We start from the raw sequence: 20,554 nt of genomic DNA on the forward strand, positions 1-20,554 counted from the left end.
GCGTGGCCGAATGGCCTCATCCTCCTCTTGCCTACCAGAAGCATCTGCAGGCCCTTCTTCAGTGCCTGCTGGGGCTAACTCCTGCGTGATACACACCCTGAGTGACATATATCTATGCATGTGTATGTATGTGTGTGTGTGTGTGTTTTAACAAACCAGCAAGTTTTATTTATTTGGTACCCAAAAGTATGGAGGCAATGGGGATGTGACCTGTGACAGGAAGGGGCCAAAAACCAATCAAAACAGGTGACATGAAAAGGCACACAGTACCCAGACGGTCAGTTCAGTGCAGTGACTTTCTGGTGCACATAATGGTGACCCCGGGCCATCCAGGAAAGGAAAGGTCCCCTCCTGCCCAGGATGCCCCTTTCCAGGGACCATTCCTGAACTCAGGGAGTAGGGGATTTAGCAGCTCTGGGCCATTCCTACGGGTGCCCCTGCTGCCCGCCTGGCTTATAGCCACTAGCCCCAGGCAGCCCACAGGGCTTCTGCCTGGATCCCAACCTGGCATCTCAGCGCCCCCAGCACCTGGAGCCCAATCTGTTCACCTCTCTGCCCCAAAAACCAACCCCATCCCAAGGGTCACATGCTGCCACTCCCCTCATTTATTCTTAGACTACAGTGCGTTTTTTTAAATTTTTTATTAAGGTATGATTGATATACACTCTTCTGAAGGTTTCACATGAAAAAACAATACGGTTACTACATTTACCCATATTATCAAGTCCCCACCCAGACCCCAATGCAGTCACTGTCCATCAGTGCAACAAGTTGCCAGAGATCCACTATGTCCCTTCTCTGTGATACACTGTTCTCCCCGTGTACTGTGCATTTTTAAATGGAGATATCATTCACACACTATACAACTCACCCTTTTAAAGTGTACAGTTTCAGTGATTCTTAGTACATTCACAAGATTGTGCAACCATCACCTCTATCTACTTTCAGAACCTTTCATCACCCCAAAGGAAACCCTGTTCCTATTATGCACACTAGGCATTCCTCCCACCACCCCCACCCGCCCCGTGGCAGCCACTCGTGTACTTTTTGTGCTATGGATTTGCCAACTCTGGATGTTCCCTATAAACGGGATCATACAATATGTGGGCTTTTGTGTCTCGCTTCTTTCATTTAACATAATATTCTCAAGGTTTGTTGCACTGTTTACTTTTTAAATATGGCTGGGAACGTCTTAGGTAATGTGAATAATTAACACAGAACTCACCTGGAGCCAGGTGCTGTGCTAAGCGCTTTAGCCATTCAATCCTGTTAACAACCCCATGAGGTGGATGGTGGTATTGTCCCCATTTTACACATGAGGACACCAAGGCCCCGAGCTGTTAAATGACCACCCCCACCCCCCGAGGCCATGGAAGTGCTGGGCAGGATTGCTCCAACTCCTGCCCTTTCCCTCTGTCACAGGGCTGCTCTCTTTGAAGGAGCAGGCACTCAGCGATTTGCCAACATGCTCATCAGACTTATTCTCAGCCACTTCTCACATTTCTATGATCTTGCCCATCCTGGGGGCATTTACATTCATGACCCGTTTGGTTATTCAGATGAACCTGAATTCAAGTCCTAAACGTCATTGGACCACACATTTTTCATGTGAAATGGGTTACCACCTGCGAGGAAAATCGAAGTTCCTACTGCGAGGATCCTCACCTGACCCTAAACTACTTGATGATGTAACTAGCCTACTGCTAGGCTACTGCTTCCACACCCATAGGCAATGAGCTATTACTGACTGAGTTACTATATAAAGAGCTCTGCCCAGCACTCTAGGCGGAGGCAGAGTCGAAGGAGAGTTACAGACATAGTTCTCTTGCTTGACCTGTAGCTGGGAAAACAAGCTGGGTAACAAACCCTTTTACCCCCAAGAAGTTTCCACTGTCATTCCTCCATCTCACTGAAACCTTCAGGCAAGACACCACCCAGTTACTTTTCAAGGCTGTATGCAAGTGGCCATGGACATTTATAGACTCAGGACACCAGACAGGCCACAGTGCTAACCTTTCAGGGCAGCTGTGCAGGGGAACTGTGTGAGGCTGTGGATAAAATGAGAGCTCTGTGGCCAGATTCTCACCTGGCCCTGGTTGATAGCTCACTGCACACCTGTGGGCAATACATGGCTGTTGACTCTATATAAAGAGCTCCGCCCAGTCCTCTGCACGCGACAAGGTGGCAGGGTTGCAAGGCTGCAGGAGAGCAGAGGCTGGAGTGGTGGCAGTGCCAAGGACAGAGGCCCAGAGGATGGCTGTGTGGGACGGCTGTGCAGGACAACTGCAGAGAGGCCCAGAGGATGGCTGTGTGGGGCGGCCGTGCAGGCAGAGGGGCCCAGAGGCAGAGACTGGCTTGCTGCACGCAGACTTGCTCTGAGTGAACGGGATTTTAGTGACTAACCTGCCACCTGGAAATAAAGTTGGGGATAACCCTTTCACCCCAAGAACGTTTTGCTTTCAATTTCTTTGGTCACAGTGAATCCATAGCAAACTTGCCAGGGGCTGAAACTCACTGGCAAGACAGAGGCACTAAGGGTGTGGTGTGTGGATGGCATTTGGGAAATGGAGCCTGATTACTACCCACCCACCACTGAGATTCTTCTCCCCACCATTCAGAACAGAGTCCCATTCCTATAGGTGCATACAGGTGACATACCTGTCCTCAGAGGATTACTGAGAACAGTAAAATACACAGTAGACTAAAACCCATCCATAATTAGAACAAGAATGACTTGTTAACCACCCTCTTAAACTCGTGGGAGCCCAAGAACTGTCTCAACTTGCCAGCCTCTGGAAGGATTTCACAAATTGCATGTCGAAGTCCTGTGTGCTTTTTGAGGTCTGCACAGCTTTCTTGATCACACCTCACTACTGAGGATCAGACAGAGGATCAAGTGGCTCTTGGGCAGGCCCACCCAATCTCCCACTCCAGGGCTCTAGAAGAGCTTCAGGTGCCTAACTGAGCACCTGCTTTGTGTTTGTTCACTTTTTGACATGGCAGCCAGAAAGAGCAATGCAAAACCTGTATTTTTCTTACTAGGCACAAAAGACCAGCAAAACTGGGTTCCCACCTTGAGGCAAAAACTTCTTCTGGTTCAGTTTTCTTAATTAAAATTTGAAAAGATCACTGGGTAGCAGTCTTATCTGGATGGGATACTGGCTCAATCTCTTCTGAGCTATGTAACCAGGGGCCCCTCACCTGGAAGGCAGGGTGCAGACCTAACCAGCAAAACTAGTAACACACTTGAGAACAAGGTATGTGAAGTGCCTGGCACCCAGCAAGCATCCAGGAGATGGTAGCTGGTGGCAAAGCCACAGATCTTAGAGTGACACATGCCTGGTCCCCTCAAGACACCTTTGTGAGTTGCTAGGCATTATATGGATGAGCAAACCAAGCAAGGTTTGAGGTTCAGAACTCCCAGGGCCCCTTGGCCACTAAGTGATGGAAGGAGGGCAGCCTCCAGGTGTTAAAGGTATTATGCTTAGTGCTAAAGAGCAAACGCTGTAGAATCAGACAAGCCTGGGATCAAATCTTAGCTCCGCCCCCTGAGGCAAGTTACTTCACCTCGTGTGTCTCTGTTTCTGCAACTGTAAAACAGCTGCACCCATTCACAGTTTTCTCCACTACCTCCTAAAATGCCTTGTATAATGCGTTTAGGTGAAAATCTGAGACCTGACCATTAATATTCCTCACCTTGTCAATATGCATACCCCGTTGAAACCTTTCAAAAGATAGCCTTTGGAGTGTTATTTGTCCAATTTTTCTGTGCTTCCACTTTCAAATTCTCCATATCATTAAATGCAAGTCATCAAATGATTATACTTTTTCCCACAAATGCATCATAAACAAAACACAAATCTTAATCCCAAAGGGAAAAGTGAAACAGCGAATTCAACCACCCAGCAACGTGATTTTTCTTCATCGCACTAACAATAGACTACAGAAATTGCGATGTCAGTGCTTACTTTCTCCCTGCCCAAAGACATCAACTCCATGAGGTCAGAGTCTTAGTTTTGTTTACTGCTGCATCATCGGTGTTCAGATCAGAGCCTGGCACCTTTGTAGAATGTTAAGTGGCTTCTCTTTTATCGGCTCTGGGATGGCTGTCCTCACAAGAAACAGTTCTGCATGTTTTTCAAAACTGCCCTGGACTGTCCGCGTTTGCCAGTGCTCCTTATACATAACATACATCTCACTAGAGCTCGGTTTGTAAAACAAAGTTTGGTTTTTGCTGAGCTCATTATGTTTTGCACTAGCTGAATTTGCCTGCCTTGTCAGGAAGCTCAGAGAGTGAATCTGTGCTCAACTGCAGTGTTTTCCTCAAACCCTTTTCTGACGTGGAGATGGGATATAAATAAGTGTGAGAAGATTCAGTTGGTACATGTTGGAAACCCTATTTTTAACCACATACTTGTATTTATACCAAGATGCTTCTCAAACTTGAATGCGCCTGCAAACTACCCAGGGAGCTAGGTAAAATGCAGAATCTGACTCAGTGGATCAGGGGTGGGGCCTGAGATGCTGCATTCTGAGCAAGTCCCAGGTGATGCTCATGTGGGTCCTGGACCACACTTGGGAGTAGCGAGGAGCTAATTGGTAGAATTTCTCTCCTTCTCCACAGCAAAATAGCACCAGTGGATTGAAAACTGGGGCGGGCACCAGAAACACCAGAAGAGCTGGCTAGATCTACACATTGCCGTCCCCCATCCACCCCCACATCCCTGCCCTCACGGAGATCCTGACAAAAGGGGGTTGGAATGCTCCCAGGAAGCCCCCCCGCCCCAGGTGCTTCTGTTGCAGGCGGCCTCAAAACGCATTTCGATGTGCTCCACTCAAGGGAAAGGAAGCCCTCTTCAAGGTTTACCAAAAGGCAATCTCCTGGGGACTGCTGTTGTCACCAGCGGTGACACGTTGCTCAGGATTTGAAGGGGGGGCTATCCCGCTGTTTCTAGCGCAGCACCAGGATGGGTCCCAAGCGCTCCTCTCCCGCCACAAGGAGCTCCACGAGGTGAGCCCCGCGGGCCGGGGTCTCGCAGCCCCGCCGCCGCGCTCTGCCCCGCCCGCCTCCGCCGCAGGCCCTCGGGGCGGAGGCCGGGCCGCTCATGCGCACCGCGGGGCCGCCCGGGCGCCAAGCCCCCGCCCCCCGGGCCCGCCGCCGCCTTACCTCTCTGGACCAGAGTGGCCAAGGAGAAAGCGAGGCAGATGAGGAACGCAGTCCGCCAGGCCACCATGGCTGGGAGCGGGCAAAGGGGGCCCAGAGGAGCACAGTTAGCGCGAGGGCAAGCGAGGGAAAGAGCGGGGGGAAACGCCGCAGGAGGAGGTGCCCAGCCACCACTGCAGGGCCCCGCCCACAGCTGGCGCGCGCGGCGCGGCCCTGGCAGGGCGTGTGGGGGCGCGCACGAGCGCCGGCGCCGGCGCCGGGGACGCGACCGGCCTGCGCCTGGAGAGGGGCGACGGGGTTGCGTGTGCGGCGCGAGGGGCGGGGCTACAGTCATGAGGAGGCGGGGCCGCTGCGCGAGGGGCGGGGCCACAACCTGGGAACAGGCCCTCCGCCCGAGGCCGGGCTGGCGCGTGACAGGCCGGGAGGCTGGGGTCTGCGCTGGGACCCGCGCGGGTGTGCGGTCGGGCCCCTTCCCAGCAGAGCTCTCCGGACGCGAGGGCGAGGTGGGCCCCGCAGGTGGGATCAGTGAGCTAACAGTGCCCCCGGGAGCCGGAGGCGCCGGCCGCGAGAATGTGCGGAGATTTCCGCCCGGCGCGCCGGACTCCTCCCGGGCCCAAGCAGGACCCGAGGCGGCGCGCACACCACGTGCGCTCCGCCATCCGGGTGACCTTGGAGAGGCCTCTTGCCCTGGTGCACTTGGTATCCTCCCAGTAAAAGGCTGTTCCCCAGGGGCCCCTTAAGCTGCGGCTCCGGGACGACGCCCCCGCGCTCTTGCCTCCGCTGCAGCTGGCTTGGCTTTTGACAGACGCTAGTTGCCCGCCCACTGGCCGATCTGTGCAGGAAACTGTAGTGGAGCTCCGTCCAGAGATTAAAGACAAGGGCTGTGTTCGTGGCTGGCCGCGGTGGGCAAACAGCAGTCTCGAGGAACGAGCCCCAGGCAGGGGGTGGGGTGCCCCAGAGCCGGAGCGCTGCAGACCCTGGGGAACGAGGGGGAGGGACTGGGTTAGCTTCCCCGATGCTTTGATGAATGCGCTTAAAGCGCAAGTTCACAGCTGCGGAGTCGTTCTGTAAACGTACTCAGTGATCGACAAACGCCCTGTAGTCCTTTCCCATGAATCCCTGCAAACGGGACCGGCGAAATCAGATTCCAACATTGCCCTGAACAGCAAAATGCCCGTTGCAGCCGTTGACGTGAGCGCCCTCAAGGGCCCCAGCTCGAGCAGCTTTCGAGGACAAAGAGAAAGAGCCCCTGCTCTCCCGAGTGGTCCAGCCATGTCGTCGAGCCTGTGCCTGCCATCATTCAGCACTGGCCCCCCTGGGCCCCATCCTCCTTAGAGGGTGGCTCCTTCCATCTTCCCCCACTGTCTCTTTGGTAGGTTTCCTGTGCCCCCAACCCAGCCTGCACCTCCAGAGACCCCCTTCCCTGGCTCCCTCCACCCACGGAGCCATAGTGGGGGCAGGGGTCTCGCTAAGATGGAGCTGACATTTTTCCCCGTGTGACTCCCATCCATTGCTCTGAATCCTGGGGCTGGAAAAACAAAACATACAAGGAGCGAGTGGATGTTCCGATTTTCAGGGCAGTGCCTAATCTATGACACTAGCTGGAGAATTAACAGAAATAGCTAATAGTTGTTGAACTCGTACTATTTACATGGCATATCCCAGGCACTTTACCCTTGCTTTTTATTCCTCATGACTTCATCTATCACCTCAAAAATCAACGAGGGAAAAGGAGCAAAATGGGGTTCCTTGAGGTTGGGGGAGGGTTAACCAGCTCTTGTCCCATAGTGTCAGAGCAGGGGGAATCAGTAGAGACCCCATTGTGTGAATGGTTAAGAACATGTGCTTTAGAGCCAGACAGGGTTGAAATTCTGGCTGGACCCAATAAGGTTGTGCTCAGGGTTAAATGAGATGGTAGAAAGTGGGCAGTATGGGGACACAGCGAATGGACTTCAGTTAGTCTTGTAAGAGCTGAAGAAATACTGGCTGCCGTGAGGCTGAGCAGTTGCTGTGTATTCCAGGCTACAGATGTGCCCCCACCTTCCCCACTACCTCTGGGGGCCCTGGGCCATTCCCTTGCTCCCTGGCATCAGTGGTCCCCTCTGCAACAGGAGGGTGCTGGACATCACGGTGTTTCGGAGAGCTTCGGGCTCTGATGGGTAAACCCCAGCACCTATACACTGAGGCATGAGGAAGTGAGGAAAATGCAGCGTAAGCTGAAGCCATCTCAGTCAACATGCAGTGGACAGTCACACCCAACTGAAGCTCTGGTAAATGTGCAGTGGAGACACTTAAATCCCACCAGCAAAGCACTGGCCACAGCAGTTATGTGCGGTAGTTGAGACACCATTGCCGGAGGGCCAAGTCCAGCCCACCTGCCTGTTTGTACAGACTGCAAACGAAAAGTGGTTTTTGCACTTTTTAAATTGTTGAAACAACCCAAAGAAGATTATTCTGTGACAAGGGAAAGTTACATGAATTTCAAATGTCAGGTCCATGGATTTTGTGGGAGCACAGCCAGTTCCATTCATTTCTGTGGTGTCTGTGGCTGTTTTTATGCTGCTACAGTCCTGTTGAGTAGTTGCAAGAGAGGCTGTGGAGCTCACAAAGCCTAAACTATTTAACTACCTAGCCCTTTACAGAAAACGTTTGCCAGCTTCTGTTCTAACAGGTTGAACTGTCGCAAGGATGACTATTAACTGGTGATGATGTGGGACCCAAAGAGTGTACTCCTCCCAAACAGGGGATGAGCACGGTAGTAAGAACCACCAGAAAAGGCTATTGTTTACCTTGTGCTGAAAGTCACCCACTCAAAAAAACGTCATTAGTCAAAATATTGCAAATGTCTAAGGGCAGTAATGCTGCCAGATAACTCTCCCTATGCAAAATGATTTATCTGAGGCCAGGTTTGTGCCTCAGTCTCCTACAGGCTGAAGAACAACCGGAACTTGTTGTGCCTCTCAGTCAGGGAGCTGCCACCCTGCTGAATTGCAAATGGACATGGAGTTGATTTACATACAGGGAATCCTAATCTTAGAAACCATGTCCCCCAAACACACGTACACTCCCCACTGCCACTGCACATGGACGCTGGGACTGACTCCTGGCCAGGTCTGCCCTTGCCCCCACACCACTCCCTGGTGCCCACTCTTCCTACTCCTTACCCCTTCCTGAATGTCTCATGTCCTAAAAATTGTCACCAGTTGGAAAACTGTTTGGCCTGACAAACTCCTCTCCTAAAGCATCCACCTTTCATCAGCTCTGACTTGGGCAGAGAAGTGTAGCGTGGACAAATGGACACCAGGCCAGTCTGTGAGTACAGGAGAGGCACAGTTGGGGCTGGGAAGGCTTACACTGATTTGAGTTAAGTAGGCTTTTGAGAGCTACCCAGGTATCCCACCACTCCCCAGCCTTCTGCCCCCTCCCTCATTACACACCATATCCTTGGCAAGACTGGTTTAAATTGCAAAACAGCTGCTATCTCTATTACTAGTGCGGAGTTCCTGATCTTGCTCCCAAGTGCCACAAACCCCTCCTTGCAAAGTTCCCCAAGGGGGTGTTCCTCACCTGTAGCCCCACCTGGTGGCATCTGCCCACCAGGGCCCTGGAATGGCCTTGCTACCACCCCCAATGCTGTTGAAGGTGCCCATCCCAAGAGCACCATCCACATCAGGAGTGCCACTTCCTGGTAACACACCCAGCTGATTCTTGGGGCACAAGAGTGATGAGGGAGCCCATGCGAGGGCAGGGGGTGCACAAAGGCCTTGCCCCAACTCAGGGCCACCCTTTGGCCCCTGGGACTCATGGCAGAGCAAAGTTTGTGCTCAAGGGTCCAGTAGCCTTTCCAACTGCTTCCTCTCCCCTCCCCCACAGCCTTGGGCTCTAACCCCTCTAACCAAACTAATTTGAGGGCCCTGGCTGGGGAAAGGGACCCAATAACCATCCCCCAACACACACCACTGCACTCCCCACTGTGTGGGCCAGTTAAGAGACAAAGACTCCCTGCACGTCAATGGGAATGCGAACAGCTAGCTGCTGGGTGGGGGAGTGCCCTGGGCCACACCGGTTCCCTGAATGCCTGACATCAGACTCAAGTCCTTACCGTTTCAAGAGAAATAGGAAAAATGAAGTTGTGGCAAATTTTCCCCTACAAAGCCAGACGACTGACCTTTATTCTGAAATCATGGACTTTTTCTTGGTATACAAAAGTCCTTTATTTAATGAAAAGATAGCAGTGTTTGTTTGATGTGCTTACTTTGCAAAATAAAAAGTTGGCAACCCTACTGTCCCCAAATTTAAAAAAAAATCTACTCGCCAGTAAAAATCGCAAGTCTGGGGAACCAGTGGTTCCCTCTCATATTTTTTGAATTGTAAGCAAATTATCCCCCAATCTTCTCCTCTCCAGAGCATCCTTATTCTCTCCTCTTTGGGATTTTATAGTAAGGCAAGGTCAGGCAGAGCCTTGAATACCATGCTAATGAGCAAAGATTTGATCCTGTGTGAGAGGGAAGCCATTGAAGAAGGGTTTTAAGCATCAAGCAGCAGAGTGACGAGGAAAGCAAAAAACGGGGGAAGTGGCTGGTGGCATTATCTGGGGGGAGGAGCTGGGAGCCATTGCAGGGGGCTGTCTAGGGGGAGAGGCTGGGGCTGAAGATACATGTTTGCATTCAGGCTAAGTATGTGATGCAGGAAGCAGTGGCCAGAGAAAGGAGGGGATGGCGGATGGGCGTGGCCCTGTTCTCAGGGCCGAGGAGTAAAGGAAGTCCCAGGTGCCTGTGGGGAGGGGACAGATGACAAGCAATTCCAACTCCATGTATTACAAGCAGTTAGAAAGGGGGCAGAGAGCACTGTGGGAGCAGGGAAGAGTGGGGCCCCTCCCGGTGGATGGTCAGGTAGAGCTCACTTAAAGGAAAAGCAATAGTTCACCACGCAGACGTCAAGGGTGGTGGGATGGGGTGGGCCGGGGGTCCGAGACAATGCTGAAGCAAAGGCCCGGAAACGACAAGGGCACAACACAAGGCATTTGAATTGTCTGGAAGCAGGTCGTGCACGTTTCATAAAATAGGTCAGATTTCTACTCTCCCCAAATGCAACTGGAAATCCCAAAGCGTTTTAAGTGGTGCTGGGTGACAAGATTAGATTGTCATTTTATGAATCTGTTTCTTCAAGGAGACTCAGGACTCTGTCAGACAGAGCCCAGCATCTGCCTTAGAAAATGCTGCTCTAGGTGACAGAGCCACTGAAGAGTGAAAAGCTGGGAAAGTGAAGAAATGAGATGGGGCGCTGAGGCAGGGAAAAGAGCGAGGAGGCCGGGCCAGGAGGAGGGTACGCGCGGATGCCGGCTTTCCAGTCACCTGAGGTGACCTAGTGTGGCAGATCAGGAGCCGCAGCTTCACAGACAGGAGGCCAACGTCCATTCCTGTGCTTCTGCAGAATGCCCACCCACCTCTGCCCCAGGAGTCCTGTCACAGCTGCACGACACAGAGTTGCTCACCCCCAGAAGGGACCCTTTGACCTTCTGTGAGCATTTTGTGATCCAGTGTGACAAATTCCCCTGAGATATGAATCATCTCATCCTTTCTGATTCCTGTTAGAATTCCCATTTGGGATTTGAGGTGTTTTAACTAAGAACTATACAGGGGGGACAATAATGGCAGTGATGGCCTCGGTGACAATACAGAAGGAAAAGAAGACGGGCACAAAATGCCAATGGGTCCCCAGTTAGTTCCAAAGCTCATTATCATGAGGAGTCCTCTTCTCTAGAAATCTAAATGCAGAACACCCACCTGTCTTCTGGAAACCTGCGTGCCAAGTCAAGCAGGGCAAAACCTTATACCTGCATGTTTTCCTGATGTGAGAAGCTGCTCTGTAAATTTCTTTCTAGTGCTCAGTCGAGTTAATATACGGAATTTGCATAAACACTTGGCAAGAAATAACTTATCTTTCTGTAATACTTTCAAGGCAGCGTTTTCCACTCTGAATCCTGACCTCTGCAAGAACAGGGCTTAACATTTGCTTCCCAAATGAGGAGGAGTAGGACCTTATTTAACTTACCTAGTGATGTCTCCCTGAAGCCCTTGGGAGACTCACACCACAGACACCAACATTTGGCTTCTTTATTTTTTTTTTCATGTAATTTAAGCACTACAAAACATCTCCCAGAAAAAGTTACAGAACGCAAATGTGGAAAACAGCATCTGATTAATAGTAAAAGCATTGTGTTAAAAAAATACCTCTTGTTGGTTTTCAACACATATTGCTCCCTGATTTGGGACACCAATACATCCGCACACACACCCCCTACAGGCACACATACACAGACACACACATGCACACACAGGTGAGGTGCCAGTGTCCATGAATCCCAGCCCATCCAACAAGACCATTCGAGTCCATTGACTCCTAAGCAAACATCAAATCTCTGTTTGCAGACTTTTATCACCTGGCTTGGGTAAACTGAGGCAGAGAAAAATTGGAGTAGCATGGATCTGCCTCTAACTGGTTATGTGAATTTGAACAGAAATTGATTAACATGTATCAATAGTGCCTGGCAATTGTACCTCTCCAAGACTTCTGACAACACCCCCTTCTCTAAGGACACTGCAGCACAAGTGACTGCTGAAGGACTACTGAGAGCAAGCAGAGCATTGGAACTGGGGCCCTTCCCTCTCCTTCCCTGCTCTCCCGTCCACTCACCACACTACAGGAAGAGGAGCTTCCAGATGGGTTAGGTCAGATCACAGCCCTCCCCTGGTCCAGCCTCCCATTAACTTCTTCCCATGGTTCCTGACTTTGAGTCTAAGCTCCTGAGCTCTGCGTTCAAGGCCCTGCAGGACTTGGCCCCAGATGACCTCTCCAGACCATCTCTCTCCCTCTCTTAACCCCAGGTCCCAGCCTTTCCAGAGCTCTCCCAGCTCTCCAAACTATGCTGCCCCTACCTGCCTCAGAGCTTTGTTCACACTGCCCATTCTCCCAGCAATTCTTCTCACTCTGTCCTCTAGTCCATGGGCCATCTCCCCACCATGCACACATATCACACCCACCTTCACCCCTGCAGGCCTGCTTCTCCTGTGAACCCAGATACATACATTGCAATGCATCTTCTGTGTTGTCTAAAGGCTTTTTCAGAAGCATTACAATGTCCAAAACAGAACTGTCCATCCTTGTCCCCAAAATCACCCTGCTACAACCCCGCATGATCCCCACCTCAGTAAATGGCACCGATGATCTCCCAGTTGCTGGGGCCCCAAACCTAGGAGACAGCTCACTCAGAGCAAGTCCAAGTTCCTATCCATGGCCTGTGATCCAGGCCTGAGCCTGCACACTGCTTGGTGGCTCCAGGTTTTCCTGCATAGTCCCATTGTGTGCAGTGACCTTCCTTCCCTTCCCTACCAGGCTGGCTCTGGCTTAGCCCTCAGGCCTTACTAGAACATACTGCATTCCCACTTGGCCCACGAGGGCCAGGGATCTGTCCTTTCCACTCCTGTGGCCTCCGTATGGGACTCTACCTCAGCACTGGGCCCCCTGCCTTCAGATCTGCTATTTCCTCTCACTGGTCCCTGGTTCTCAACCCTGGCAACATAATAGAATCATCAGAAGGGACTTTTTCTTTTTAAATTGAGGTAAAATTCATACAATATAAAATTCACTCTTTTGAACTATAAAATTTAGTGGCATTTATTATGTTCACAGTGCTGCATAAGCATCACCTCTATTTGCTTCCACAATATTTCTGTCATCTCAAAATGAAAGCTGGGCCTCATTAACAGTCACTCTGTTTCCTGTCCCCCAGTGCCTGGCAACAACTAATCTCCTTTCTGTCTCTATGGATTTGCCTGTTCTGGACATTTCATACACATAGAATCATACAATATGTGGCCTTTTGTGTCTGGCTTTCTCCCGTTCACATAATGTTTTCAAGGCTCATCCACACTGTGACATGTATTAGAACCCCTCTCTCTTTATGGCTGGATAATATTCCAATGTAGGGAGAGAACACATTTTGTGGATCCAGTCTTCAGTAGATGGACTTTCGGGTTGTTTCCAGTTTCAGACTGGAATGCTGCTGTTCCAGGTTTTGCCTGGACATAGGTTGCCTTTTCTCTTGGGTCTAGACCGGAAGTGCTGGGTATCTCAGAAGCTTTAAAAATTACCACCTGCCAGGCCTTATGCCTTGAGATTTTGATGTCCTTGGCCTGGGGTGGGACGAGGCTTTCTAGAGGCTCCCTGGTGATTGTAATGCACAGCTAAGGCTGAAAAGCACTGACTGAGAATGTGGCTGGGCAAACTGTGCCAGTGGGCCAAGGCCTGCCCACTGCCTGTTTTCAGCTAAGAAAACAGGCCTGCCAGCCATGAAACGTTGAGAAAAATTTTAAAGAATATTTTGTGACATGTGAAATCATGTGACATTCAAATTTCCATGTTTATAAACAAAGTTTTATTGGCACACAGCCATACCCATTCATTTACCTATCATCTATAACTGCTTTTGTGCCATCAGGGCAGAGCTGAGTAGCTGTGACAGAGGCCATCTGATTCTTCAGCAGCAGTTGGCACAGCTGACAACTCTCTACTGCCTGAAACAGTTTCCTCCTTAGGTGCTGAAAACCCGCTGTCTCCTGGAGCTGCCTCTCTAGAGCATGTGGAAGCCCCATGGGGGTGGATCTGTGGTGCCCAGTGTTCAGAAGCTGGGGCACTTCCAGGCCTCGTCCAGATGTCGCTGGGGAGGGGCCGGTGGTAGGAGGCCACTCTGAGGCTTTGGGCAGGCTGCTCTTCTCTGGGCTTCATCTTTCTCTTCCATAAATTGATTGCGGTAGACAAGATGCCCTCTGAGATCCCTTGCAGTTCTGAGTCCTCTGATGATCATAGTGTCGAGCACTGTCACCTGCATCATCTTGTCAACTCCTCCCAGCAACCCAATAAGAAGAGTACCATTTTCTATTATTATCACCATTTTACAGATTATGTAATACCTCTTCAGAGAGGAAAAGTGACTTTAGCCAGGTTGCCCAGCAAGTCAGTGGCCGACCTGGCACTCACACTCAAGTCCAGCCAACCCCACTCCCTCTGATAAAATGGATGTGCCAAGTGCCTGCCTGCTGCTTAAGCTGGTAAGGGGCAGAGGAGGGCATACTGGCTGGTGGTGGCTGGGTCTGCCTTATGTTGTGGATGTGGGCAGCTGTGAGTTGGACCCAAGGTCAGAAGAATAAGTTCTTTAGAGGCAATGTGCCCAACAGTGTGATATGCACTTGACTAGGATCATACTGAATTATTTCAGTACCCCATGAGGGAGAATATTCATTTCCTATGGCTGCCAAAACAAATTACTGCAGACATTGGTGGCTTAAAAACAACACAAACTTATTCTTTCACAGTTCTAGAGGCAGGAAGTTCAAAATCAAGGGGTTGGCAGGGCGGCAGGGCGGCAGGGCCGTGCTCCCTCTGAAGCCTCTCAGGGATGACCCTTCCTTGACTCTACCAGCTTCTGGTGGCTGTCAGGCGATCCTTGTTGTCCTTGGCGTGTAGGTGAATGGCTCTAATACGCTTCTGTCTTCACATAGCCTTCTTACAAGTGGCCCAGTCATTGGATTTAGGGCCCGTGCTAAATCCAGCAGGATCTCATTGGCAGACACGTAGCCTAAGTACATTTGCAAAGACCGTATTTCCAAATAAGGTCACATTCTGAAGTTCCTGGAGGACATGAATATGTAGGGAAGGCTCTTCAACACACCACAGGGGCAGTATCATTCTCAGTCTATAGATGAGAGAGCTGAAGCCCTCTTACCCTGTGAGACCAGTTGCCCGGTAGCTGCTTCCTCAGTGACTTGGGAACCAATGCTTAGTACTGGATTGTTTCAATGCCTCACTTGTCATAAACAGGAAAAAAAGACACACCAAAACCCTGCATGACTCTTACCTTACACCGTACATAAATATTACCTCAAAATGGATCCAAGACCTAAACTTAAGAGCAGAACTATAAAACTCTTAGAAGAAAACACTGGGCAAAATCTTCATGACCTTGGATTCAGCAACGACTTCATGGCTCTGACACCAAAAACACAGGCAACAAAAGAAAAAAATAGATAAATCGGACTCCATCAAAATTATAAACTTTTGTGCATCAAAGGACACTATTAACAGAGTGAAAAGGCAACAATCTACAGAATGGGAGAAAATATTTGCAACTCATATATCTGACATGAGATTAATATAAAGAACTTCTGCAACTCAGCAGCAATGAAGAAAACCAATTAAAAAATGGGCAAAGGAATAGAAGTGACATTTCTCCAAAGAAGATACTCAAAGCCAATGAGCACATGAAAAGATGCTCGACACCACTAGTCACTAGGGAAACGCAAATCAAAACCACAGCGAGATACAACATCACACCTGCCGGGATGGCAATAAAAAATAAATAAAAATAACAAGTGTTGGCCAAGGATATGGAGACATTGGAGCCCTTGTACATTGCTGGTGGGAGTGTAAAATGGTGCAGCCACTGTGGAAAACAGTCTCGCAGTTTCTCAAGAAATTGAACATAGAATTATCATGTAATCCAGCAGTTCCACTTCTGTGTATATACTCAAGAACTGAAAGCAGAGACTCAAACACATGTTTGTGGAGCCACGATCACAGCAGCATTGTTCATAATAGCAAAAGGTGGAAGCACCCCAACTGTCCACTCACTGGTGAACAGAGAAGCAAAATGTGACATATACACACAATGGAATATTATTGTTATAAAAAGGAACGAAGTGTTGATAAATGCTACAACATGGATAGTCCTTAGAAACATTGTGCTTAGTGAAATAAGCCAGACACAGAAGGACAAAATTGTATGAGTCCACTTACAGGAAGTACCTACTTAGAACAGGCAAATTCATAGACAGTATTAGAGGTTACCATGAGTTGGGGGCCCGGGGGGAAGGGGAAATTGTGATTTAATGGGTAGCATTTATGTCGGGGATGATGAAAAAGTGTTGGGTATAGACGGTGGTGATGGTCACACAACACTATGAATGTAATTAATGCCGCTGGATCGTGCCCTTACAGATGGTTGCAATGGTAAATACTGTGTATGTTTGACCCCCAAAAAAACTGTTTAAAAAGAAAAATAAAACAATGTGAGCTCTGATGAAAGCATTTTAAAAGAGAATATGGGAGTCTGGCCTGTCAGTGCAGGGCTCCCTGGAGCTGGCTCCGTCCCCGTGGTTTCACCCTTTCTTTTCTGCCTAGGCAGAGTTCTCAGGGAAAGAGGTTTTTATGTACCTGTATCTCCTTTTCTTAGTCTTGTCACTGTTTTTTGTCCTCTATAGCCACCCATATGTGTGCAGGTCCCAACTTCCTGTCACGGTTTTTTTGACTCCTGTCCTGGTCTACCAGAGCCCTAGGAGTGATGCGTGCCATCTTGCTTCCCTGTGCACTCTGGCTGTGCTCTGATGGAACCCCAGGATTGCTTGTCTCCTTGTTGATCCTTGGAAGGCGGGTTGATTTCCTCTGCTGAGTGGTAGATTGTCTTTGAGAGGGTCTACCCCCTCAATCATCTCCTTCGTTGGGTATAACATGTCCCTGGCCCCCATGGCCTATGGGATCAGGCCACATGCCTTTGCCTGATATTTGCTGCCCAGCCTGCCCTGCCTTAGCACATCTGGCCCAATAGGTTGTAAAGGAATGCAGGAAACACCCTAGAGCGAGAGCCACCCAGTTTCCATAGAAAATACTCGAGGCTAACATCCCTGACCCCTGCCCTAAGCTAGATAACTAGGAGTGGGCAACCCCCTGGGGACGAAACTCGTGATAAGATGTTAAGGAATACTTGTGCAAAGGTCAGGCAAGCGGCGTGTCCCTGTTTCAATTTTATTGGTTAAAGTATGGGATGTGTTTTAAATTCATTGGTTGTGGTAATGTGTGGGCTTTGGTGCAACGGCTGTGAAAATCCTATATAATCTATACCTAAAGTTGCTTGGGGGTCGGCAGCTCGGACTCGACCTGCGTGTCAGGGGAGGTGCTGTCGGCCCCAGCTAGCTGGCTGAATAAAGACTTTGCTTGGATTTACATCTCCGTGCCCGTGTGGTTTGTTCTCTGGAGAAGCCCCGGAGTCCTGGACCCTAACATTTTGGGGGCTCGTCCGGGATCCGAGCGACTTCCCAGAGAACAAGGGAAGGCTGGAGGCAAGGTCTAACTGTCCGGACGGGGCAGTGTAATTCAAGGGTCGCCCCCTCGTGTCTGCATAAATCCGGTATAAAGTGGGAGTCGCCATCCCATGTCTGGTCTCGGGTTAGTGATCCCGAGCAAGGAAGTCCGGGTTGGTAGTCCCGGCCCCCAGGTTAGTAACCCTGGGTGAAGCCCAGGTAACCAATCCTGGCCCTAAGGTCCGAGTGATTCAGCCTTAGGAAGGGAAGTCTGATCGGCAGGAACCTGGTGCCCGAGGAGGAAAGGATCGAGCTCGTCACCCTGCGGCAGTCCGAGTGGACGTCTTTCGGGAGAATCACGAGAGTTTTTGAGGATCCTGAGAGTGGTGAGTGTGGTGCGCACCAGAGTGAGAGAAGGACTGCTCCGAGCGTGTGCGATCAAATGTGGTGTGTGTGTTTGGTGATATTGTTGATTGTTTTATTGTGTTTTGGTTTATATTTCTTTTTGCGCTTTTCCCTTTAAGTTTTTCTTACTCTGAGGCTCTCCTGTTCCTGTTCTTTCCATTCCTCCTTTCTGCCACTAAACTAAAACATTCCCCTGCGGGCACGGGTCGGGCAATTAAGAGCCATTAAGGCGCCCGCCGCTAGAAGACTCCCGTGACAGGATAAGGGGGTCACAGCCGCGAATCCCAGATAAATTCGCATCCCCCGCAGAAGAAAAGCTGTGCAATGACAGGCACCCGTTCACAAGCACATGCACCAGTCATCTTGTTTAAAGTGGCACTTCTACCTTTTGCCTTTGTCTTCCTTGTATTATTCACCATGGGCCAGACTCAGACTACTCCTAAAGGTCTGATCCTTTCCCACTTTCCAAAGGTCAAGGAACAGGCCCTAAACATGAGTCTTAGTATCAAGAAAAGTAAGCTTGATACCTTTTGCTCAGCCGAATGGCCCTCCTTTGGAGTAGGCTGGCTGACCCAGGGGTCCCTTTCCCTGGACCTTATTGGCAAGGTCAAAGCCATCATCTCCCGGTCAGACCCTGAGGGCCACCCTGACCAGCTTCCCTATATTCTTATCTGGGAAAATTTGGCCAAGAATCCCCCTTCCTGGATGAGGCCTTTTTTGGTGAGGAAATCTCACGCTGACCCACTAAAAACCTCCGTCTTAGTTGCCCAGGAAGATCTAAAACCCTCTGATCACAGGGCCAGAAACCCTGTGCGCCCGAGTGCGCCGCCTGTTCTCCCTGACAGTTTCCCCCTCTACCCCCTCTGCCGATTGAGCGGCCACCCCCGTATGCAGGAGAAGGGGGTGAAGCTGCCGGAGGGGTGGAAAACGAGGTTGGGGAGCCCAGCAGGGATCAGGCGGTCACAGCTTCCCCAGACTCTTCAGCAGGAGAAGGCAGGAGGCTGGAAAGAGCTTCCTCACGCTCTCCCGCCCTGGCCCCACGCTGGGTGCCAGGTAGAGCGGGAGGAATGCAGTTGAGGCCTCGAGGGGTAAGGGAGCAAGAAGGGGAGGCTCCCTCCTCCACCTCAGAAGAAGCAGTGCCGGTTCTGCCCATGCGTGCCATCGGTGCAGGCGGCCCGGGCGGAGCTCAGCAATATCAGTATTGGCCCTTTTCATCTAGTGACCTTTATAATTGGAGGAACTCAGAACCCTCCCTTCTTGGAGGACCCCAAGTGTCTTATAGGTCTGGTGGAGTCCATTATGTTCACCCATTGTCCCACATGGGACGACTGCCAGCAGTTGCTCCGCACCCTCTTCACAACGGAAGAGCGAGAGCGCATCCTCAATGAAGCCAGGAAAAATGTCCTCGGAGAAAATGGAAGACCTACTACCCTCCAGCCCATCATTGACGAGGCGTTTCCACTTACACGCCCAAACTGGGACTTCGGGATTGCAGAAGGTAGGGAGCGTCTCCGGGTCTACCGCCAGACTCTGATGACTGGTCTCCTGGCGGCCGCCAGACGGCCCACTAACCTAGCTAAGGTAAAAACTATTGTTCAGGGGGAAAAAGAAAGCCCGGCCGCGTATCTGGAGAGGCTGTTTGATGCTTACAGGCAATATACCCCCATTAAACCCAGAGGCAGAGGAACACAGATCAGCTGTAGTCCTCTCATTCATCAACCAGGCAGCCCCCGATATCCGGAGGAAACTCCACAAGCGGGATGACTTAGGAGAGATCTCTATTAGAGAAATGCTGCAGCAAGCGGAGAAAGTCTTCAATGCTAGAGAGACTCCGGAAGATAGGGAAGAAAGGCTGAAGAAAGAGAAATGGGAAGTGCAGGAGAAAAATAGGAAAGAAGATAGAGAGTTTCAGAAGAGGGAGAACAAGAAGCAGAGAGAGGAAATGACTAGGATATTCTTAGCCGGGGTAAAGGGGAGCCCTAGATCACCTCGAAAAAAGGGACCTCGCCCATCTTGGCTAGGACGGGATCAGTGCGCCCTGTGTAAGGGATATGGGCACTGGAAGAGAGAGTGCCCCAAAAGGAAGGAACAAGGAGGAGGGAACCCCGTTGAGACCCTACACTTAGGAGAGGAGAATTGATGGGGATGGGGCTCGGCACCCCTCCCCGAGTCCTGGGTAACCGTGTGTGTGGAGGGGACTCCCATTGGGTTTATGGTAGATACTGGGGTATTCAGTTCGCAACCAAGCCCATGGTCCTCTAACGCACGAGTATAGTCCAGGGAGCAACCGGGTCCAAGAAATGTGCCTGGACTACTAACAGAAAAGTGGATCTAGGAAGGCATCAGGTCTCTCACTCGTTCCTGGTCGTACCCGAGAGCCCCGCACCGTTGCTGGGCAGAGACTTATTAACCAAAGTCGGGGCGCACATCCATTTTGAACCCGAAGGGATAAAGATCATGGACAAAGAAGGGCAGCCCTTACAACCGGTGCATGTGCTAACCCTATCCCTAGCCGATGAGCATCGCCTGTTTCAGGCAGATCAAGAAAAGGGGGGCCAGGGAGAAATGGACTCTTGGTTGAAGAAGTTCCCTTCTGCATGGGCCAAAACCGGAGGAATTGGTCTCACCAAACATCTGCCCCCAGTTGTTGTTCAGCTCAAACCCGCGGCCCTGCCCATCCGAGTCTGGCAGTATCCAATACCGGAAGAGGCTAGGAAAGGGATAGCACCCCATATCCACAGACTGTTAGAAGCCGGGGTCCTTAAATCCTGCCAATCTGCATGGAATACGCCCCTGCTTCCAGTGAGGAAGCCTGGCGGCAGAGAATACCGACCGGTGCAAGACTTGCGAA

At 50.7% G+C, this 20,554-nt stretch overlaps 1 protein-coding gene across 2 annotated transcripts in view; it reads right to left on the minus strand.

Moving 5' to 3' along the window:
• The window catches only part of CD99L2 (CD99 molecule like 2), a 95,534-nt gene extending 90,075 nt beyond the window's left edge, over positions 1 to 5,459 (minus strand). Inside the window, exon 1 of one of the 2 annotated variants that reach the window (XM_036908411.2) lies at positions 5,168 to 5,459. In XM_036908411.2, coding sequence (XP_036764306.2) covers positions 5,168 to 5,234 — 67 coding nt within the window. In that variant the 5' untranslated portion in view covers positions 5,235 to 5,459. The remainder of the gene's footprint in view (positions 1 to 5,167) is intronic. The other variant, XM_036908412.2, reaches the window with a different exon arrangement.
• Positions 5,460 to 20,554: the final 15,095 nt, after the last annotated feature.

Source organism: Manis pentadactyla, chromosome X, assembly GCF_030020395.1.
Source record: "Manis pentadactyla isolate mManPen7 chromosome X, mManPen7.hap1, whole genome shotgun sequence".
Classification (NCBI taxonomy): domain Eukaryota; kingdom Metazoa; phylum Chordata; class Mammalia; order Pholidota; family Manidae; genus Manis; species Manis pentadactyla.